The 24,851-nt window shown below is 41.7% G+C and overlaps 1 protein-coding gene across 3 annotated transcripts in view; it reads right to left on the reverse strand.

Annotated features, from left to right (window-relative positions):
* Window positions 1–24,851, reverse strand: part of LOC118112182 (LIM and calponin homology domains-containing protein 1) — a 76,771-nt gene that overhangs the window by 41,159 nt on the left and 10,761 nt on the right. The window contains exons 1-3 of one of the 3 annotated variants that reach the window (XM_047340558.1): window positions 4,176–4,246; window positions 3,969–4,039; window positions 1,118–1,187 (exon numbers count right to left, since the gene is read on the reverse strand). Coding sequence is in view for 1 of the 3 variants with exons in the window: in XM_047340556.1 (XP_047196512.1) it covers window positions 1,118–1,187; window positions 3,969–4,039 (141 nt within the window). In the remaining 2 variants the exon portion in view is untranslated. Of the gene's footprint in view, window positions 1–1,117; window positions 1,188–3,968; window positions 4,040–4,145; window positions 4,247–24,851 lie in introns of those variants that run through there. The other 2 variants (XM_047340559.1, XM_047340556.1) reach the window with 2 other exon arrangements.

The following is a 24,851-nucleotide window of genomic DNA, read 5'->3' on the forward strand; positions in this document are numbered from 1 at the left end:
TCAGCTCTACTGAAATCTACAGGCTCTCGTTTAAAGCAGGAGGTGAACTCCCCCTTAGATTCCTAAATGAAACAACAGGATACAATGCACAATCTTCCCTTAAGGTTTTTGGGAGCAGGCAACAATTTCCATCTGCACAAATGAAATGTTAATGCCAAGGCAGTAAGTGATGTCTGGGAAATCTACAGTCTCATTGTACAACGAGTGAACCGTGAAGGGCTCAGTGTCGCACGCGGCTGCTGATGGACACGTTGGCTGTTGGAACTGAAACTGAGGTCTTTCAGCAGCAGGTATCTGTGATCAAACCCAGATAACACACCTGCCGGTTTATAATGTCAAGTCCGGCCGAGCCACTAACTCTTGACCTCACATGATCTTTGTCAGTGTCTCAGGTTGTTTCCTTGGTTGAAACTGTACTTCAGCAGTAAGCAGACACTGGAAAAGAAGGAAAACTGCTTTTTGAAACAAAGCTGGGGGATACAACCAGAATCTGATACTGTGATAAAAGACATTTAATATCCAGGAAACGATATATTGTGTTACTCATACCTTCTGTTGGCTGTGTAAATCTGCAGATGTTAAGTTGCAATGGAAGCTATTGTCTCCATATTGTAGATTATTTGCCATTTGGGTCCCGGTTTTGTTTTGGGCACTTGACTCATCTTTCTACTTTCTAACATTCTTGCCTCGGTGCTATAGAGGACGTTAGTGGTGTTAAATCTCTTATAGCGGCCGGTTTGCAGTCTAATCTGCCAGCAGGTGTAGCCCCTCATTTAGGAACAAGCTCCTTGTTATGTCTTAGGTCGAAGTCCATCTCCTACTTGGAACTACTCTGTTCTGTGTCACGTTCACTCTCCCCCATAAAAAATCATGTATAAACATTAACACTTTGTTCAAGGGAGGTTACAGCAAGTTTTTAACATTAAAGAGCACTGAACCAAACACACATCTAATGTATTTCTGGAGAAGGAAATATGAAGAAGAAAGGAGAGGAAGAGACACAGACATAAAGCAGGAAGAGGCAAGAGACAGAATACGTTATATATTAAAGTTGTAAGCTTCGGGCGGAGAGGCTGTAAATTTGGGTTTTAACGATGAGGTAGTGTAGTGGACTTACCAGACCAGCAATGGGTGTTGGAAGTCTATTAATTTTCTTCACCAGACCAGGTTTAATGGAGCTCAGCAACCTAATAAAAAAAAAAGACACACAGAGAAGAGCACAACAAAGGGTGAATTTCAATCAAACACAAAAAGTGACTGTAAAACTTGTCTTACCCGTTCTTGTCATATCACTCACTCACACACTCACACACTCACACACTCACACACACACGTGAAGGTTATGTGCTGGTGTTGTTATTCCTTATTGAAAACATGGATGCAAACCCTTTTCTTTTACAGTTCATTTCCGACTAACTCTGCCTGCTTGTTACTCATGAACAAACCGTTCCCAACGTCCCACATCTCCCTCTGTCTCTCTGCACTTTCATCTTTGATGAACGATTATGAGTCAGCCCTCTTAAAGGAAGAACCCAACCTTGGAAACACTAGGCATCAGATATCAGCAGCTCCTGTGATATTCACAGCATTCCACAAGTTATTTTGGAATGAAATGCTGTGATCTACCTTTCTAGTGAACCCTTTCCCCTCAGCCTGCCTCATCACACTTTACCTCAGTGAGGTTTCCTGCTCAATGTTTCCCAGAATAACTTCAAAACGACCTGAGGAGAACTCTCTGCACAGTGTGTGTAGGTGGAGAGAGAGCGAGCAACAGTGAAGACAATATTTCCCCTCTTGAAAAATTGCCTGGAATGAGAATAATGTTTCAATGTGTGCTTCCATTTTTTTTTTTAATGGCAACCGAATGGATTTCTCTAATTTGTTTTAGATGGATTTCTGCCCGAAAGATTGACGAGCATTGGTTCAGACGACTTTTACCATATTTTGAAAAGTTGATGTGATAAATGTAATGATACTCGTGATCATCATTTTTTCCAGTTATCGGCAGGAATGTGTTTGTTTCTGTCACAGTTTAAACTTATTACAGCCTCATGATAAAGTGGGAATAAGAACAAGAGTGAGAATTATTTGCTGCATTTTTAAAACCAAGGAGACAACCAAAACAAACTAAGCACATAAATACATCATCTTACGAGTATTTTACAGGGACAAACACATTTCCTGAAGCCTTAAAGGAAGAGGTTGGACGTTGCTTGGATACCGGTTCAGTGCATTGCGTGACTGAACACTTCCAAGGTAATGGGTATAAGGGTTGATGATTAAATCACATCAGTAACCTAAACGTTTGGAAGGCTGCCCACAGGATCACAGGTTTGTTCCCTGTAACTGACTGAATGAAATGTCATGTTGAAAGTTTTTCTGCAGCCTTTTACTTAATGTAAATCTGTGTCTCCGGGTGAGAACATCCACTATAAGTGATGATGAACGCAGTGTTTTACGAGGTTTAACGTGGATGTTTGCCAAGTGATTTGACTGGTGAATATACTCTCCATGGGTTGTGTGCCGTAAAACCAATGCATGTTTGTGAAAGTATAAAAGTCTGGTTTCAGTTTTTCTTCTGTTGATTTCAAATAGCTCGATTTTTTTGAATCTATGATGAAAATAAATCTCACTTATTGCATGAACAGAACAATAAGTTTATTTAATGCCAAGTTCAGACTTCACCACTTTCAAACTTGTTGTTTTGCTGGATCGCTGTTCACAGTAAATGACTAACAGTCTTGTGAGTCTGTTGTGAGTTCATACGACACAGCTGACTGGTGACACACTACATTATCTTTCACCACGATATCGAATCAGAGGAAGCAACATGTCGGTATCTGGTAATCTTATTTTTGAGGAGTTCACACATAAAGATTGGTGACTGCTGAACGACCACTGATTTGGCTCCAATCTGGGGATTTTTTCTGCAAGTTGCAAAATGTGTCCGTAAGTAGAAAATCGGGTATGAATCATGTCATTCATCTGTAGAACTAGGATTAGTGATCGGGCAGATAGATCTGCATCGTGAAAAAACACAATCAAGTGGTTATGTCTTGTTTTGTTTGACCAATTGCCCAAAATTCAAATTAAGTTCCAAAAATACAAATTGCCATTTATAAAATCACCATTATTCTCTAATTATCAAGGCCTGAAGGACGACGGGATCTCCCACGATATTCCAGAAATTCCAAAAGCAGTCGGACACTGTTAAATTGTTCCAGAGGTCTGTACTCACAACAAAGACAGAGTAAACACTGGGCTTGTGTAACTGAACTTGGCACCGAGGAATGCAGAAGAGGGAAATTGCAAGTGTCTGCGTGTGTTTTCAGTCTCATTTCAGCACCTCTGCTTATTATGAGCCGCTGAGACAAAAGTTCAAGTGTCACACTGGAGAACAATTCAACAGAACGCCAGTCTCTCTGACCACTGGAGCATGGTGCTGCAACAAATCAGTGTAGGTATGAAAGGGAAATCTGTTCTTCTTGTCAACTTTATTATAACCGCATGGTTATTCTAGGTTCACAGGATTGATGTTTTCTTCTTTCAACTTCCTACATTTCCCCTCTGGAGCAATTAAGTATATATCAATCCATGAATTGTCAGGATTTTATAGCTCTGAAACGATCACATGCATAAGACCCTGTATTCATTAAGTGATTTAATAATAAACTTTGGAGGGAAGAATATTATTATATTATTGAGGACTCAGTCAACCTATGAACATGACTTTTCTGACCTTTGCACAGGTCTAGAACTTCTTTTTAAGAGTAACAGTATAATTTTAATGGTTTAAATAAAATAGAAACGTTAAATTAAAATGACCTATACTTTACGACCATATTAAGAAAGCATCAGTTCCCTCAAGAGAATAGGAACAAAGACAAAAGCTTGACAGACAGCAAGGGAACAGTTAGATATACTAAAGACAGTTAGATTAAAAATAAAGGTGTATAGTCAGAACTTACTCGCACAGCAGTATGCCATTCTCCAATCCTCCTCTGAAATCTCTGTCACCAAAACATCTTCCTGTCACAGCCTACAGAGGGAAGAGAAGGAGTGTTTCAGCAAAATATAGCACAAAGCAGTTCGGATCAAAAAAAGCAGATCAAAAGATAATTTCAGTTTCTGAAGTCGAGGCGCACAAACTGCAGCCGAGAAACAAGCGCAGCGACCTTTATCAACGCTCCTTTCACGTCCTTCCCCTCACAGTAAATCCCGGGAACGGTATGGAGAGGAGCACAAAGAGCGGCCGGCCGTATATCAAGTCCCCCTCTGGTTAACAGTGCTAAACACTAACAAGCTTGACATAAGCCGCCATCATCCCGACCAAATGGCTCTGGCAGGCTAATGTGTCGTGACAGGGGATTTATCGGGTAGTAGTTGCTCAGACCCTCTGAAGGAGGAGAAGCAGCCCGTTTGCATGTGTTTGCACGACTGCAGTGCATCCTGAGTTATGTGTGCATTATTACAACACATATAGATTTTTCTTTTTATAGCTGCGAGCTAGAATACCTGAACATATGCGAGGTTCAGCTGCAGCATATAGGAAACACAAGGACTCTGAAATGCTATTTTGTTGTTGCTCCTGGTGTTCACGCTTCAGCTGAAGTTTCAACCTCTCACCTTTAGTCATGAGAGTGAAGAGAACATCTCATAAATACATACATCCCACGTTAACTCAAACGAAACACTCGTGCAAACACAAGCACCCACAGTGAAATAATAATTGCCTCCTACTCAGAAATATCTGCTGTTGCAAGACTTTTGTGACTGAGTCAATTTAAAATCCATTTGTTCACACAAACACTGGCACATATAAAAACGTAGGAACCCATTTGGGCCGCCGGTTTGGAAGCCAAAACAATTACAAGATTAAATTTCCTGCAGAGTTTCCTTCACATGTATTTGCACAGCTGTGGAGACGTAGAGTCGTCAGCCAGCTGTGCGTCTCTGTCGGCTTCTTGCCTCGACGTGGAGCTTGGATCCGTTACAAAAGAAACGGACTGCTGTATGTCAGCATGTCGGCCGTCAGGGGGCCTCATGTCCGCTGCTGGGGGGTGGTGAGGGTCGGGGGAGGCCCCGTGAGGTGCTAATGTTTAGTAGGGAGCTAGACCAATAGAGATGGAGATATACAAACACAGAAATGAAAGTGCCACAGTCCTTCCCTGTGTGCTGGCATTTAGCTGCTCGCCCCCCCGACTGCAGCAGCACTTGTGACGAACACATTGTGCGTCTGGAGTTGACAACACAAAAGCGATGAGTGAAGCCTGAGTGTGAGACCTCAAAGTTTGCCCCTCAGTGCAAACACATGGCCCACAAAACCCACAAGCTGTAATTACACTATATTGACTGGATGAGGAAAAACAGGTTATGCTATTTGTTGAGTCAAACATCATTGAGCAGTGTTAGCTAAGTGGCAAAGTTGATGTTTAACACCTGTCCAAGGGATAATAAATCTCCCCATCGACACCTCTTAAGCTCATTAATTACTAGGTCGTATCTTGGTTTGTTTCTGTAAAAGAACCAAAGGATAAAACCTCAGTTTCTGGATTTACAGGGTTACGTGATTGTCTATGTCTTGGCTGGACAGGGTCACTTACTGAAGTCTCAAAAAATATATAACATAATGAATATATTATGCTCATTAGAGAGCTTTAGAGCAGGGTTGGGGAATCAACAGCCTCTGAAACATAAACTGCCTGGGAGAAAATCCGAAATGCTACAAATTCTCATGACAGCAATTGATAAAAGGCTCGTAAAGCTGCTCTAACCTTAAAGATGTATTATCTCTGTTTGACACAGGCAGTCTAATGTCGCTACACTGCAATTTCTCAATTATATAAAACAGCAGCAGCAGTAGGATTCGTGGTAATTATCTTCCTCCTCTCTTGCCTCCTGCCTTTTTCCATCGCGCTCAAGCCTGAAGTTACTTGGCCAGAAAAACCTCCTTTGGCTCTGCAGCCCGGTGAGGTTTAACTTAATCAATGCATTTAATTCTTTCTCCAGTTCTGCCAGACAAATAAAGTTAAATTTAAAAAAGTGTTCTGTGCGCAGCTAAATGGCAGCAGATGCAGTCTGTGGATGCAATTATGAGTCAATAACATTTCCATATTTTATACACAGATGAATGGCATTTCCAGATCTGATCTTACACACTGACATTCTCGTACAAGAGGGAATAACATTAAATCTTCATGTGCAAAGATCCCAGCTTTAGCACACTGGAGAATAGTATTCCCTGGTTTTGTTCATGAGAAAATAACATTTCATGGTCTGATCTCTGTGAAGATCCAGTGGCCTAGATACTTTTATATCAGCAGCCTAAAAAAAAAAAAAAAACCTGCAGCCGAGCAGATGACCTTGATTTAGAAGCTCTTCAATAAATGTGTCAGGTGGATATTGGTTCTGTGCTCGAACTGAATGACCTTTTACTTCTGTGAGATGTGGCCGTCACCGTTATCCAGAAACCCATCAGCATGTACAACAAACACGCTCAGGTTTCCATGTCTTCCTCACTAAACAAACTCACAGAGGAAAGCTCAAGGGTTCGGCCTGTGCGTGCTTTGAGTTACTGAACTTTAATTCACTTCAGTTGGGCTCCAGGTGAAAATCTGTGTCTCAAATGAAAGCTCAATATCCTGTCGTTTTGTTGCATGCACGTTAACAAGTGTTTTGTGTCTATGTTTTAAATGTTAATGATGTGCATTGTTGAGTCTTGTTTTTAAATATGTACTGTGTGTTGTCAATTGTGAATTATGTGTGTGTATTGTTGAGTCCTGTCAAAAGGAGAATTTCTGTCACTTGGGACCGACAATAAAGTTCAATATCTATCAATCTACTGGCTACAACATAGTCAACAGTACTATTCGGCTTTCATGTTGCCTTGCAGCTCTTTGGCAGCAGCTCTGGAGCTACAGAGGATGTTGATTTATATACGTCTGCCGCTCCCACAAGTGTCGTTCTGAGCTGAAGAGCCCATGAAACTCCTGTCTGGACGTTTTGAAGCAACAGACGTTCGACCAACATAAAACACAGAATTGATATATTGATTACATCAAAGATCTTTGTGAGGCAGGATAAAAAACACACGAGTTGGACATGTTAAACCGCCAGGAAGTAAAATTTGACCAGCCTTTCATATAAAGGGGATGATTGGCTGGTGGGTTTAGCGTTTGCATTACCTCGCAGACCAATAAAACCTCCTGAGTTACAGCAGGAAGGTATCGTGCTAAAGTCGAGATGGCATTGCGGGGAAGTGCTGTTTGTTGTAGGTTAACGGCTTAATGTCCAGGAAAATAAAAGTCATTTGAGGCTGCTATTAAACACTAAATCAGAAACCCCAGGATCCTCGTCGGCATCAGATCGAACAAAGGAAGAAATAAAATACCCACAGAAGACCACCTACAGTAAAAGTGGTACTGTTTCCTGATCACAAAACAAATATTCATACAGAGACTGAAGAATAAAGAGAGTCTGAGATAAATCTGATGCAGCCGGTACAGTAAAAATCACCTCACTGGGAGAAAAACATCCTAAATGTGCTGGAAACCTCTGGATCTGTGTTGCACACCCATGCAGGTCAGACGAGGGGCCTCAATTAAAAAGAGGAATGTGTCGCGTTTGTTGTTTTCAGTGGAATGTCGCCCGCATTGTTTCACAAACAATCAAACGATGCCGGTTGGCTTTTTTCCCTCCTTTTCACTTCCTTCCTCTTGCAAACCCTTTATGTCTAAACTGGAGTAATTCTCAGGGATTCATTATCCAACAGCAGCCGTCGCTGTGTCCACAAAGATAGGACGTGTCTGTAGGTTTAGAAACTGCACAAGTGAACTTTGCAGACGCAAAAGCAGCTTTTTTGCAGAATTCTGCTTAGCTTTGATGAAATATAAAATATTAAACATGAAGAAGTTCCAGCATGAAAACTCCCCAGAGATACAGCTTTCATGCTTCTGAGAAATAAAACATCACTGTGATGAGGAGAGATTCCTCTACAGTCAGCTCTGTCTGGCATGGAACACAACTGAAATATCACTGCCAAGAATTCCTCTTTTAATCAACATACAGAGAAAACACTTGCACTGCAGATTCAATCAGGACAAGAGCCAAATCAAGAACTTCCTGTAACACAGCCACTCAGCTCATGGCTGTACTGATCATAAACTGACCATTAAATGAACAATATGACAGCTACCAGGAGTGAAGCCAAAGCTTTGCTGAACACCCCCTGGTGGCTGGCTGGAGTAGAGATCACAAACCCTGCCTCCTCCATGTCAGTGGACGGGACATGGACCAAACTAAAAAAGTAGATAGTTATCTGGTAAGTTTGGTGATTTACAGCTGAGACTGACTTGCGATTGGTTGACAACAATCGCTGCAGCACATAGTCTGTCACGACGTCATTGGGCACTAATATATATATATATAGACACAGTATGGTATTGTTATCCACCCTGAGGGAAATCCAATGAAAACAGACCTATTGCAGCGGGACTGTGATCTCAGAGGCCCCACAGCATTGGACAACGACCTGTCCCACATTCAAGACCAATAACTCAAGGTTTGTAGACAGGCAGGGTTCCGTGACTGGGTGAAGTTAAAACACTACTCGCTTCATGGCCCGGAGGCAAACTACGATCAGCCTGTTGAAGAGTTGACAGCTGTGAGCTCAAGAGCTGGCAAACACAAACAGAGACGTGTGCTCCCGGCCTACAGGACAGCCTCCGTATCACACGCCTGCTTTGTAGCCTTCTACCTTTCATGCTGCTGTCTTAAGGGCGTTGTGTAATCCTGACTGGATCCCACGCTTTGCTAAAGCCAAGTTCAAGAACACATGTAAACAAATCTTCTGGCCCGCTGCCAATAATCTCATTAATTCAACTTGGCAAGAAGAGCTTAATCTGTAAATGCTTCTGGTTTTAACGGTACAAAAACAACAGTGGACACCCGGGCTGTTCAGTGATACAAACTCCACGACATGAGCAGGAGGAGGAGAGACACACACAATACCGCTGAGTTTGATTTGTGTAGTTCACTGTCTTCTCCAAGCAAGGGACTGGACAATAGAACCTCTTAAATCTCCAGCATTGCAGAATCTAAATCAACTGTTTCACGACAAGGTACAAAAACAAAGTCAAGTTTTCATCATCATTAAAAAGATAGAAATCTTTGGCTTCATGGGAAATTGGGATTTCAAACAAAATATGTCAAAAGACAAAGAAAAGTATTAAAATTAGGAACATCTGACTCTACATAGAAGGGGGGGGCCCTCTGGGTGAGGGTCCCCTCAGCTCTTAGAGGTTCAGCCAAAGGTCAGGAGTGGTATCGGCCTGCGATCAATCATCCAGGCCCTTTCACAAGCTGCCACCCCTGCCACCGCTGCAGGGATCCTCTTTTGTGACTGTGGACTGTTTGCTCTGAGCTCGGTGTGCTGGCATGTCGGTGGATGGTGAGGGCTGAAGAGGGAAACAGGAACTGGAGGGGGGCCATCACAGAGAACATTTAAACGTGTCAGCTTGTTATGCTTCTTCAAGATTACTTTTCAGCCTTTGATAGAGTAACAAAAAAACATGGGATGGGGGTATGCAAAAAAGACCCCAAGCCTGAAAGGAACAGTAAAGGTTGGCAAAACTGAAAAGTATCTCAACGTCTTTTACAACACTGCCAGGTTTATATGTTTTATATTTCTGAGAATACAAATCAATAAAATTTGCGTGCCATGTACAAGACCAAATAGAATTAGAGTTGAAATTATAAGATTTATCAAAGAAACACGGTTTCCAGCTTCTCAAATGTGAAGATTTATTGCTTTTCTCTGTTTAACATCTCCGGTAGAATCTTTGACTGTTGGTCTACTTGAAGGCGTCAACCTGTGCTGTGGAAACTTGTGATCAAAGGGATCGTAAACTTCTCTTGACATTAGTCGACAATAAAAATCATTATTCGGTGCAGCTCAGCATTTAAAAGGAATTTTCCATCTCGCTTAAGTTTCCCAAAGCAATGTGCAACTGAAGGGTTTACCTACACGAGATCAACAAAAAAATGAAGAGAATACAGAGTTATCGACAAAGTAAACACCAATAACACATGTCAAATAGTGGGAGAAAAGAAAGCTGCTGTAAATTCTCCCTTCCCCGGAGCAGACAGAGGCACTCCATGCATCTGGGTCCAATGTGGCTCTGGAAAACAGAAAAGCTTGTGTATCTTTTTTCCTCCTTACCTAATTTTAGCACGCATCATGAGGTTTCCCTGAGTTGGCAGAGGCTTTTATAAGATTTGGGCTAATATTGGATCATGCTTCTACAGCCCGCGTCGCAGATCACCACTAAACAACCGCAATCAGTTGCAGATCCGAGCATTTATCATGATGTCCCGCTGATCTGGAGACGGTGACGCCAGCAGATACTGTGAAGACACTGTAGAAACAGCCAGAGAGATGATCCAACATGCATATTCAGTCCAGAGGCACATGTAAGTGAGATCCGGACGATTATTCATTAACTGACACAAACAGAGAGATTGATGGACCCACACACGTGCAAAACAAAAACCATTAACTCACTCTCCCACCAGCAAAGGCCCCAGTTTTTATTTTTGGTGGAAGTTGCGACGGAAGTGGCTGAATTTCTCAAATCAAATGAGCCGAGCTGGAATAAGCAGCAAAGTCGCTGCCCGGGACGGAGACAATGAACAATTCCAGTATTATGAAACACGGATCATCACGGGTAATGATGGTTAATAGAGCATAATTGGCAAGGTATTATATACACAGTGGAATCAGCACTGGAGCGCAACAGTCCAATCCCTGATCTGGACCCCGGCTCCTGAGGGGAATATTTATACACCGATTTGGTGACAGTGGACTATTTAGACTCAATGTGTTGTTGTGGATGAGCGCGTTTCACAGACTGAACCTTGCTATGGCTAGAAAGAGCTCTGTCAAAATAGGAGGCTACAAAACGGCCATAAGATTTTCTAACACAAAGATAACGATGAGAAAAATGATGCGTGGGACAAACTGTTATGTAAGTTCTTTGTACTGGATTTGCACAAGTTCATCATTCACATGTGCCAGCCACACGCTGTAGGCAGCAGCAGTGAATTACGGTGATTTGTAGTCATGGAGAGCACAATAAAAAGGAAGGGAAGACATAAATAAAAAAAGGTACTGGTCAAAGGTTGGAGGAAAAAAAAGAAAAACCCCAGAGCCGGATCAGTTACACAGAAGTGCAAGTTTACATTGCAGAAATAACATTTCATGTGATCACAACCAGATTGTTTGCCAGGGTTTATACTAAATACAAGCTCTTTATCTTACAGTATGTTGTGTGTTGTCTTTACTACAAGTGTGTTGTGGCAAATTCCTCACTGATGTTTTGTGTGTCAAAAAAACACAAACACACTTTTCTAATCTTGCTCTCATTTTAGTCAGAAAAGCACAAATGTTCCCCGGCACATGCGAGAGTCATCTGGTGTGGGAAACCTTACACAACCGCTGATTAGTCATGTTTCTGCTCCCACTCAGCAAGACTCATTGGTTTTATCTGAGCAGAAGCTACTTCATATATTCACATGATGGACTGTAATAGTCGACTCACCCTGAGCAGATTATAACGTGTTCTGGAGCTGCAACAATAGGTCAATGAATCAATGAGTCCAGGGAGAGATAATCCACCTGCAGCTATTTAGATTTTCAAATAATCTTTAAGGTATAACTTAAGTAGAAAATCACTATTATTAAGGGTTTTGGCAGCTAACTAAGTTTCTTACTGAATATTATAATGAGTCATTGAGGGTTAAACCAGTAGCCTTCTGGTTACAGAATAGTTTCATTATCTGATTGATGAATGATTGAAGATAGACACAATCAGAAACACCGAAGCATCTTTACCATATGTTTGGTTTCTGCCAACTAGACTCTAATTTGGATTCTAATAAAAGATCTGCTTTTGCCTTACCTCAGAGGAAAACGAGCCAGCCAACTCAGCATATTGTAATCAATAAAACATCTTCAATAATTTATTGTGCTACTGTTACTAAATTCCTGTCACTATACCACCAAATAAAAAGCAGCCCAGGGGGCATTTGTTTGTCAGCCTGCAGAAACACATTTACTCACAGCAGATCGGTTTTCGATGTCACACCTTCGTCTCTGGAGACGGGCCGACTGCCTGTCACGATGAGCTGAGCTCTGAATGAACATCTGCTGTCTGCGTTCACACTGTATATCTGTGGACCACCTGGAAGTCTGGTGCATATGTGGCCGAGTTCCATAACAACATGTCATCACCGACCGTTAGATAACGGATGAAAAATAAACCAATGATGAAATTAAATTATTTATTGTACGGCCTTCTTGTCGACCTGCACAAACTCTGCTGATGCATTCATCGTGTGTGTGTGACCAGACTCCTACAATATAGAATATGACTAGAAAACCATACATCGTTCTTTACTTTCAAAATGTAGCTTCTTTTGTTCAGTTCTCCAGAAACAGTTACTGCACAGAAACTAGTGCATATCCCGGCTAGTTGTATATAGTGAAAATATAAAAAAGATCAAATCTCGCAATGTTAAAGAAAGTTTAACTGGCTCTGCTTTGTTTGGATCCGGGCTGAAAATTATTTCAAGTCTTTCTTTGCCTGTGTCCTCAGTAGTTTTTGCACGATCCTGCCAACAAACAAACAAACCAACAACCACAGAGCCGAATGCACAGGGGACGAAAACCTAACCTCCACAAAACACAGGTATACTCTTCTTTCTGGCCATCTACTCATTACACCACGTCTTTCCAAACTTACAGTAAATTGGCAGGAAAGCTATGATTTTTTTTATTTTCAGTGAACAGACAGTGACCCCCCCCCCTTAATCAAAGCCAAAGAACCACATGAGGCCTGGCAGTCTTGAAGATGAAAGCTGCTTTTAAGTTGTCTCCTCTCTATACATACAGAGAGTTCATGGCTGGCCTGAGTGCACTGCTGTTCAAAATATCCCAACTGGTACAACCCATGTTCTGTTCTAGAGAAAAGGATACTGACGCACTCCTAACATTTAGCTTTTATAATCCAGTTTAATTCAGACCCCTTCTTCTTATCAAGCCCTGCAGACAAACATGGCTGCAAGCAAAACAGCCCGTCACCTGCTCACGGTTAGAAGGAAATGTGCACACCACGCACACAGAGACTATCAGATTCAGCTAAATACTCTGTGAAAGTAATTGCAAAAGACAAGTGAGAAACTTGGAGTGCTCGCAGTTTTCCAGACTTGGCTCAGCTTGTGCCTCTCGCTTTAGCAGAGCAATGAGTCAAACGCTTCTCAGGAGAGAACCGAACCACGTGGGACATCAATATTGACACACAAGTAAAATCAAAAGCTTCCTCGTGTATTTTCTGTTACTCAAGAGTTTGACGGTGTAACGAACAAGCTACTGCTAATTTTTCCCCGTGACACACGTCGGTTCAAGTATGTTGGGAATCGCCTTTTAAAAGGGTCTTTGCAAAAGCTGCATTCTTAGCCTTTGCGTCATTAGTCAAGCTTTAAATACACAGTGTCAGTGGACACCAAAGCATCAAAGGCAGTGGTGTCTGGGGCTGGGCTGATGGACAATGTCCTCATCCCTTCTCAAAATACAGAGTCTGTAAAAGCGTGTCGCCATCGCCCACAGTGACGTGACATGAAGCGCCAGGATGTTTCACTCTGTTGGTTTTTGCAGGAACACTCAGCTCACTTGTGGTTGTACAGTGGCATCACAGCGTGGTGGTTCTTCTCTCACAAACTGTCTTTGACAAGATGATGGCGCGCAGCGAGCACGCAAACTGACAACAGTCGAGTTGAATTTAGGGCTGCCTTCAAGTTAATTGGTTACAGCTGATGCACACGAACCACAGACCGGCGACAGAGAGCCTCAGAACCAGCTAAAGATGAGGAGCAGTAGCTAAACATTTTTGCTTTACTTATGATCTCCGCTGATGATCATTAACAGTCAGTAGACCTGCACCTCCTCATCGTCAGGATGTCAACTAGGAACCATGAATCAATTGTTTACCATTCCATTCATTAAATGTATTCTGATTCTTTAGTTTGGAGATCTGTGTCAGGGGCAGGTCGGCAAACAACGTCAAGCACTTGACTTTCAAAAGACTTTTCATTTATAACATTTATAGATCGAATAAACTTGAAAAAGAAGTTTTGCTCCAGTAAAACGCTGCTGTTTTTATGATGGCTATAAACTTAAACGCTTGGTTGACTTAATTACTTTTTTCTTTTTATTAACTGGCCCTTTTATTAACCTGCTTTTTAAACTTCTAGATACTGTTAACCTTCATCTCTCCCATGATAAACTTCCACTTTTCTGGGGGGTGGATTAACAGCTTTGACTATTCTCTGGTACATGTGTTCACAGACAAATACAGCAAGGCTCCTGATGATTGGAAATTGCAATTCCCTGAGATGGTAAGAACTGCAAATTTAAAAATGTTGCTCCCACCGTTATAACATTTTGGATAAACCTCAAAATCTTAGTATTTTAAAAGGAGACACATTCTGCTTTTTTCAGGTTTTCTTTCCCGTGGTGTGTTAAATTGTTCTGCAAAGTTAAAAAGCCCTAAGTCCTAAAACACTGCTCCTGAAGCTCCTGAAGCTCCTGAAACACCTTCATCAGCAGCCGACACCATCGTGATTTCATGTGATACATTTACGACAGGCTGCGAATTCTTCTTTCCTATCACCCTGTCACTCTAATTATTACTCAGTGAGGCAAAAAACTGCTAAACAAATGTGCCACATACTCCCACTTTGCAGCCAATGACATGCCAGACTGGGACATTTCTTCTCAGGCTTGCCCGGGCCAATTATATATTTAGATGTGAATAAAAACAGGGAGCCGGTGGAGCAGAAAGTTTTCAAATCTGATTAAGTTCAGTAGTTTCTGACTTTACTGACAAACACCACAATGTGATGCCCACGTCATATAAAGTGGTCTTTACATTCAAACCATACACATGGCATTCAGACAGAGACCACTTTCTTGCAGACTTGTTTTCCTAAGAGCTTAAACTGTCTGAATTCCATCCCCTGGTTCCTTATGCCTCCCTTGCCTCTTGATAGGTCCCTCTGATTAAACAAGCAAAGTTTCCTGCGACTGAAATGGCCTGGTCCTGAGCTAAATGTTAGTATTCCAGCCAGTCCGTCCCATTTCCCCCCTGATTAGATGAACAATGTTTGGGTTGTGGATTAACCCCGCTCCTGGCCCCCACTGGTGCTGCTCACTTCCATCCCCATTCCCTCCTAGCTCTCCCCAAACTCTCTTCCAAGCTTCGGGAGGCCTTGGGCCCACATAGCAGGAAAAAGGAGAAGTACTTGGACTCAGGATGAGTCTGCGATTGACGTGAATAAAGAAGAGAGGAGGCGAACTGTGCTCAGAAGGACAAATGAAACTTTAACTCGAGTCACAGTGAACTAGGGTGAGAGGCAGGTTGATTACATTATCCTGTTTTAGCTGCAAGCTGATGCTGAGGCTGTGACTTGCATAACAAGGCATTTAGCATTTCAAAAACCTGCATGTGTGTGAGTGTGAAGTAAGAACATCTAAAAATCGGTCATATTCATATATTCATAAGCAAATAAGAAAAATAGATCCAAAGATTTTTGTGTGTGGGCATGAATTTTACAGTTTAGTTTTTAAAGATGAAAACCCAACCCCGACTCAGCTTAGTTTATTACTTATGAACAGTGAATGATTCAGCAGCTCCCTTTCTCAGAGAGCACACACATTATTAAGACAAAGAACGGTGCTACATTATAAATATTGCACTTGGCGGATCAAGAGGGAGTCTTTACTTTGCCAATGCAAAATCCATATTTTGAACTATGTTACTCCTTATGCTGAAACTTTAGAAAAGAGAATGGACTAGGACTATGGATTAAAACTTGGCTCAATTTCCTTTGCTTACATGCAAACATTTTCGAGATAAGACAATATACAAAATCAATTTCTTACATTATGCTGAGAGGCCTTCGATTTCTACTATAAAACTTAAATATATATCTTTCTAATAACTTTTTATGGATGTAAAATTAGCTGAAAATTCGAGGTAGTTTACTGCTGTGCTAAAACCATAGAGAAGGTCGTCCTCTAATCGGAAGGTCATTGGTTCAATCCCTTGCTCTTCAAGTCCTCATGAGCAAGATGCACTTGGCAAGATACTGAACCTTAAATTGTCTTATATTTATCCATGTACATCTGAATTACGGGTTGGGTCTCTAATGTTTTGATAACCCTCTGCTCTCTCTGCAGTGCAAACTTACCACAAGGCCAAAAGCTGCAGGGAAAGCAGTGGCGTGAAAGGAAAACAGCCTGATCTCACCAACAATGTCCCTTTAGAGGACTAGGGTGACCACTGGGAAGGGGCAGGGGGAAACAGGGCTTCATTGTGTCACCCCCCCATGCTGGCTTTAAGGCTTGCGTACAAGAGGGAATGAACCTTCAAACCTCTCTGTTCAGTTCACACTCCAGGGTCCTCTAGATTCCCCTTCGTGGTACAAACTCTGCCTCTTTAATTTAGTAATTACCCTGGGTGTGCAGTCACAAATCCCCATTCTACTAACCCAGCCTACTTTACATCGTCTCGGTGAAATAAGACACAGGAAGTGAAATTGTGAATCAGAGCGAAAAAGGAAGAAAGTTAAAAAAAGAAATAGAAGAAACTTCATTTTCTCTTCAATAAAAACAGGGATGGACAATTTCAAAGATTTCCGTTGTATTCAGAGTAAAGCACTTGACTGTAAGATCCCTTTGTTTTGTGTTTTGCTGGATTATCCACTTCACCGTTAGACTTTCATCACTTCCATTAAGACAACAGAGTTTTGCTGTTTTGCTTTATCCGTTGTGGAATAAAGATCACTGTTTATCTTGGTTAAGTGCGCTGTCGACAGTGCAGATGCCTGGTAAACTTTGTCAAGTACTGAGGGGAAACTGACCCTTAGCACTATAGGACGTTCCAATAGCTAAGACCCTTTGTCTTAAGATCAACAATATCCTAACTGGTGGTTTCTGATTCATAAACCAACCCATGCAGATACCTTACCAGAACTTACATCCCATATCTACCAGGATTTTAGTGACAACCCCCCACAGCTTTGCAAGATCAGTAACAAAGAAGTCCGTGTCCACACCAGCCCTCTTATTTAAGCTTCCTAAGCAGCAGGACTTTTCCAGGGGCCTTCACTAGTCTCCAATATCCTGCCTGCTACAGTTTCCATGAGGCCGGGGGCAACAACCAGCCACCGGCCACACTGGGAGCCACAGTCAGAAAGTCTGTTAGACAGACAGATAGACGCCCTGGTCTTTACTTATTGAGATGGACATCTTGAAGCCAGAGTCAGTGAGGTTCTCAAACTTGCTTTTATAGAACAAAGGGCCCCATAAACAAGCCTTAATTATCCACTGAAACACACTAGAAAGAAGTCATGAGTCCTGTCTCCGTTTAAATAGAGAAAAAATACACATCATTAACCTTAAAAGCAACTAAAAACATTTCTCAGCTGCGTGGATGCTTCATTTCAGAGTCCAGAAGTTAAACCAAGGTCAACTTGTCTTAGTGTGATTTAGACAGACTTATATCATGAGACAGAAATCTTCACCCAATTAAGGCAGGTACCAGATTAGCATCACAGCTAACTGCTGCAATTATACTGAATCACTGAATGTACCAGCTAATATTAATCCCAAGAATATATATATAATTTTTTTTTGTTTCTCAAAGAGTGGGCCACACCAGCTCTGGCTCTGCTCAGGCATGATGCTCGGTACAGTATCCAGGCAACGGACCTTGGATCATAGTAAATACAACAACAACAAAAAAGATGATACGCAGATTCATCTGATGTTGTCATTTTAAGAAAGGGAGGCTTGTGTAGCCAAAACAAACAAAAACCCATTTAAACTTTCAACGTGATAAGATTCTGTCCTGTGTACATGTTCAGACATGTCCCCCCATCAAGAAGCTTTGTCCTCCATAAGGCTGAACTAATCAGCAGCTTCACTGACATACTGTGTCAACACTGCAGCACAATGAGAGTTAATCAGTGCGTTTACAATGGCTTCTGCCATCAAGTGTGTGAGGATTGAGACACTCTTTGACTGCTGGTGTAATCGTGATGAAACAGCCACTTGAAAAGAAACTCAACACACTGATTGCATTACAATTTGCTTTTTACGTTACGCTATCAACACAACATGATAGCAGGTGTTGTGACAGATAGCGGTTGTAAAAATATTCCAATACTGATATCAATATTTATATCTAAAAAGTAAAGTGCAATTATTCCCAAGACGTCATTATTCTACCTTTATTACATTTTCTGCATTGTTTATTCTGAAACAAACAAGTTTTCATATCAGAAAATGTTGGAAAACACATACGCTTATATCAATATCGGTGAAAGGCTCATTTTGGTTGATTTTTATTGTCCAACTGATAAATTGTAGAGGTTCTAACATACATACTGTGTAGTGAGTTTTGTGATTCAATTCAAGAAATATCTAAGATGAATTTAAAATAAAACAAAAATCTCTAAAAATCCTCTATCCCACATTTAGAACTCAAAATCTGTAAATCAGCTTTTGGAAGGTGTTGGAATCCATCCTCCCTGACAGTTTCCCCAAGGCTAAGCCCCTCCATCACCCCTGGGAACATGGGCGTCTGTCAGTCCAAGTTAGCACTGAGCTCCCATTAGGAAGAGGAAGCACTGGAGCCAGGCTTTCCTCACCCAAGATGCACAGGAATCCTGCCATTGTGCTTCTCCCCAGGGGGTTTAGGGCTTTTGAAGAAAGAATCCTGTGGGACTGACACAGTATCTCCAACAGGGAACAGAAAAACGAAAGAAGGTGCAGAGGGATAGTGATAGATCGTGCAGAATAGGTGCAATGGCCCAGAAATTAACTGAGAAACACCTAAAAGGATTTAACACAAAAAAATGTGGTATTCATGAGCGGCAACATACTGGAAATATCTCTTTAGAACATCACAGTCACTCCATAGATGCTGATCAGCTCCACTTCACATGATTCAATTACAAAAGGTATTGATTAGATAATACTTAAGCATTCAGAAGCTCAGAAGTCTTCCCTTACTCCATCACTGATTCACCTCCAATGTGAAGATGATATTACATAAATATGATATCAGCCTCAAAATCCTGCACAATAGAGTCCACAGTACCGTGCAGAGGCTAAAAGTTATGTCCTGTAATAATCCATGTGACGACAAGCAGGAATTAAGACCGCAGAACACCAAGCTGTGTGATTGTGTGAGCAAAACCTCAAAAATGTTCACGTGCTAAAATGAAATACTTCCTTAAGCAGATTTTAAGAGGAATTTATTTATAGGATAAAGGTTTCGTGTCAGCTGTCGGATCATGAAAACCAACAGAGTACACTTAATTACACAGTAGCACTAAGACACACCTGCCAGTGTGTGTGTGTGTGTGTGTGTGTGTGTGTGTGTGTGTGTGTGTGTGTGTGTGTGTGTGTGTTTACTGTAAACCATCCAAGACTGATGACTGATCAGTTTGGATCAACATTAGTGTTGGAATTAAGCTTTGAAAAGAGAAATTCTTTGAGTTGCTTTGCAAAGTCTGAATAGTTTCACAACAGCTATTATGCCTAGAAATCTAGAGGGGGTGGGGGTGGGGGGTGGTGGGGGTGGGGGTGCAGTGACTGAAGCTTAGGCTTTGCTCACATTGCATAAGTTGCTTAGTAGCTGTTTGAATAACTGATTATATCACTGAGAACATTAACAGTCCACTTCTGAGTGAGTGCACAACGGGAACATGAATATGTGATTCAAAGTGGACCTGAATGCGTCAGTCTGCAAACCAGGTAAAATAATGTAGAAAGACACAATCTGTTCATTGTGTTCTGTGACATCTACTGTATTCTATGAGTTCTGTTTGTGATTCCACCAAAACCATTAGTGACTTGTTAGAAAAGCCTTTCAACAACCCCCAAAGAAGGGCCATGAACCTCTTCCTTCCAGCTGTGGGCTAAATGTGAAGATGGGGAAAGCCATAACAACACCACAGTAAGAGAAGGCAGACCGTTTCCAGTTAATAAAATAAAAATGGCTGTTGTATTATTCAAACATAATGGACCCAGACAGGTGACGTCAAATACATCACCACTTACTACTTTTTAAGTAGAGGTCAGAAGTCAAAAGGTCAAAGTCACAGTGCCAAGGAAATACATGTAGATGACCTTCCTGTCAACCCTTAATGACCGGGTCGGAGTTTGCCCCAGGGGAGCTGCCATGCTCGCTCACCCCCTGAAAAGAGGGAGGTGCAGCTGGCTAGATTAGTCAGGATTAACATTTATCCCCTGCTACCAACAAGCTGATGGGGATAACCGCACTCAGGAGTCCAGTACTGTACACTTAGCCATTCCATTGTAGGTATTTAGTTGACACTTAAAAAGGAGCAATGTGTAAGAATTGGCCAACTGTCAAACAAATACCCCCAAACACCTAGTGGGAAGTGGAAAGTTGGATGTGTCCATTCCTAAAGCAGGAAACAGGGAATCTGGTCGGCTGCTGCATAAGTTGTCTTGAGGGCACCTTTGCAAATCAATTGTTAGAACAACCTTTTAGACAGCAGAGCCTGAATTTGAGCAAGTGGACTCCTTATCACTGATGTAACATGCATTATTGCAGTGTTTGTGTATCGGGATAGTACTTAAATCACAAATGGTAAATGCAATGTCACAATTTAATTGTGACAAGAGTTTACACATAGTGTCCTCAAATTGCCGGGTTGGCTTTGGTCCAGGCCTGAAAGAGCCTGCAGAGCCTTATGCCTGCTGCTGTCAGAGAGAACAGGACTCCCACTGAACAAGTCAAACATGTGCCATTTAGAAGATGCTTTTATCCCCTTCACGAGAGTGAGTGCTTGTGTTCTCCGCATGGTTGAGCCCAGTGGAAATCTGAACTTCCACCCTGCTGGTGGCAGGCTGAACGCAGAGCTCCAAAAGAAACCCCAAAATAACTATTTGTTTAGGACTGACTGCCAGACATCTAACCAGCCAGCAGATTTGATTATAAGTAGGTTTAAAAATAAATTTTTGATATACTGAATACAGACAAATCTGAGGTTTCTGGCTGTATGTTGTTTGCATGTCTTACTACAGACAACAGCTTGGCAGGTAACAGCTTGACTGTACACCAACTGCTCACTTCTAATTAAGCAATAGGGACAGATGCCCTCTCATTTGCCAAGAGGTATACAGGTATAGAGGTATATATATATATATATATATACACAAAAATCGAGGTATACGTTTCTGGACAGCAGGTGGAGCTCTTTATGGATTCAGGCATTGGGGTTTGATCACTTATATGTTGATTGCACAATTCTTATTCAGTTCTGCTCACTTGCTATTTCCTCCTCTAGTATCATAAATCATAAAGCGTCTTCTTTTGCCTGAACTCTCGATGACAGACTCACCTCACACCAGTTATGAAGAATAACAAATCAGGCTGATGTTGACATTTTCATGGGGATAACTTGGATCACAGCTGTGTTGTGTCGGCCAAATTTCTATAACATTGTTAAAATGCATCAGATAATTTGGACATCGATCAAATCCTATTTTCCATTCAGTTCATGCTTGTTCATGTCGTGAATATAGGTGCAACACACACAGCAGGTTTTCCACTTCGCATAACAACTGACGCTATATTTATAGGGATGTGGTTCCAAGCCTTCCAATTGAACTCTATTCTCAGTAGTGACATGTCTGACAATAACTGATGGATGATGGGGAACCATCAGAACACATAGCTGGTGTCTACATCTTAAGTTTAACTCTGAGGATTCACTCATGGAGGAAAACATCCAATTAATCCCAGTCTCTTACACCATGACAAAACCCCCCCACAAATACTGAGGATGATTACCAGGGCCCCAAGACCCTCTAACTCAGGATCAAGTATGGTTTTCATTCTAATGCTGTGCAGAAATAATAAAAAAAAGAGCAAGCATGAAGCGTGAGAAAAAGAAAAGAAACCAGACATTGATTCTGATGCAAATAGAGGCTAATGGTTTTTAGCAGAATAACAAATAAGATTCAGCGACGGGAGCAACGGGGGCAGGACCGTGTGTGTCATCTATCTTCCATTAGAATCTTTCATTCTAAACCAGCAGTCATTGTATTTAAATGTCCTTCTCATATTAACTCCTAGAATGATCACAAAGAAAATGAATTCATTCAACCAGCCTGCACACAAAAAGAAACACTTCAGTATCTATGTTCTCATCAATGCCTGTGTACACCTTTTAAAATACAAACCAATAGGCATTGAGTAGAAAAGTAAAGTAAACTGTTGAATTCTTCCACTAAAAATGGACTGCATGAGCCTTCAACATCACAAACATACATATTTTCAAAAATAAAATAAGGCATTGTGGTGTCAAAAGCTTTAGACTGTGTCTCCAAAGCAAAGCTATACCAACTAAACAGGCATTCACCTGTGAAATGACAGAAATGCGCTACAGACAGCAATGCTGCATCACGCAGACCGGGGCAGACAAACGCCAGTCAGCTGAGCGATGATTGTGTCACTTTCCAGAGTGTGATGACAGCACGCATTGTGACCGGGGGCGACCAGCTGGGGAGCAGTGTGTGTGTGTGTGTGTGTGTGTGTGTGTGTGTGTGTGTGTGTGTGTGTGTGTGTGTGTGTCAGTCTGAATGGGATGGGGACCGAGGGGCTCAGGAATGTTGGGGTGGGTTGGCTGAGGTTCATGTGCATGAGACTGTGTGTGAGACAATGAAAGCCACCTCACTCAGTTCTAAAAGCCTCCATTCATGGGGGACCTGAGTCATCTGGTTCTCTGCGGCGCATGAATCTAACAATCTGATTTTTCCAACTGAAACAGCAGATGATATCTTGCCATGTTTTATAGACACAGTCAATTTTCCGATGAAACAGGATCAGGCAGGTTCAGCTGATTATTATCTGATTTTAGATACCGTGACTTTTCATTCTCAAATAAATAAACATAACTGTTGATCGCAGTCACTTTGACAGTGAATCCAAAGCTAAACCGAAGAAGACCGGTTGACTGCAACAGCCAGAGATCGGTCATATATTTCAGGCAATGAGTCGGAAGCTGTCAAATCCATTAGAAGGACAAAATGAAGCTAAATGCTAATGCTAGTATGGTAACAAGCTCGCAATGCTGATGCTGATGCTTAGCAGGTATATGTTTATTATCTTAGTTTACTATGTTGCTAATTTGAAGTAAACAGACAAATAACTTTGGTTGTTTACTATAACGAATGAGCATTAGCGTAACTCCCAAATGTCCCGCTGTAAAATGTGGCAGTTCAGTTAAGTGTGGCTTGATTCTACAGGAAAAAGAAATTGTGGAATATCATATTGAACAGACAAATCTGATTCGAATGACAAAATTTGTAGTCAGTGAGACCACTTAAGTATTGCGTTGGAAAATTGGACAATTGGATCATTTGAAAGTTAGCCAGTACAGCCAAAAGTTATTAATATTTCAATCTAGAACAGAGTTGTGTATTGAGCAACTGTCCAACAGACAGACGCCAGACACAGACCCCAAAAATAAATTCAAGCTTAGAGCCAGCAATAAAACTGAACAGGGACTTTATTCACAAGCCAATCAGACACTGTTGCTATACAACTGTCAGTCTTCCAAGTTCCAACCATCCGGGTTGCATTGCTCCCTCGATAGTCAGAAAGAGTCCAGCTCCCCGGTGCCCCAGCTCAGAAAAACCAGGGAACCAGCTCAGCCCACACGACCTAATTAGAAACATCCCCTGGACAGTGGAGGAACATCAGTCTCTGTCACATCCATCATTTGTCCCATCTGCCTGTTCAGACCAGCTCCAGACATTGCTGGAAGAAGAGAGTAACACCTCCTTTAACATGCTTTTAATACTGCTCATGTTATCTTTCCACAGAATTAGTTTCACACCAACCTCAGCCTGCAACTGCTGCTCAATAAGCTCCAGCACATGTGGGATAAGAACAGCACACAATTATTGGATATTTGCAGAAGGGGTTTGGAGAACAACAAAAGTTTCCCCTGTTGGTCTAAGAACTTATCTGTGCCCTTTCGGTCAAAAGCTCCCACAACAATCAATAAATCAGAATTAAATGGGAGGCGTGCGAAGTGACCCACATTGCCTGTGAAAAGGGCCGATCAATAGCCCGATGGGAGATTACATGACAGTGGAGGAATGCCCTGTAATTATGGGGAAAGATTAGAGAACAGGCTTGTGATTGAACGGCTTGAGTCTCTAAATGGGTCGAGAAAATCTGTTTGGAGGAAGTGAGGTATTTTTGATCTTTTGATTTTTGAGTGTTTGATCTTTGAACATTTACCGAGCTGTGGCAGATTTTCAGGTACGGCTGCTGTCTCCATGTATCATCCCCACATGTCCAGAGGTGAATATTTTAGATAAACGTGATTGATTAGAAGAAGAAAGGAGAAAAAGCTAAAGTATGTCTGTTTCGGGGCCCTCTTTGCTTTGAGTCTGCCGCTTAATGAAAAGGAAAGCTGGTCAAGGAAAAGCTTTAATTTTACGGTCGGTTCAAAAGAACATTAATAACTGAAACTACTCCGGGGCTTTTCGGACATCCTGTGGCTTTGATGAGGAAGTAGCATACCAAATGTCCTAGAAGGCTGCATAATAAATTCTACATTAAGGGGGGCCTTGTTGTGGTGGCTTTATTTGACTTAAAACAAAATGCCTAATGGCAGCATCTTGATTGAAGTAGCTTTGGTTAGAACAGAGACCAACAGGAAGGAAGGTTTTTGTCAGCACA

Source organism: Hippoglossus stenolepis, chromosome 7 (genome assembly GCF_022539355.2).
Source record: "Hippoglossus stenolepis isolate QCI-W04-F060 chromosome 7, HSTE1.2, whole genome shotgun sequence".
Lineage (NCBI taxonomy): Eukaryota > Metazoa > Chordata > Actinopteri > Pleuronectiformes > Pleuronectidae > Hippoglossus > Hippoglossus stenolepis.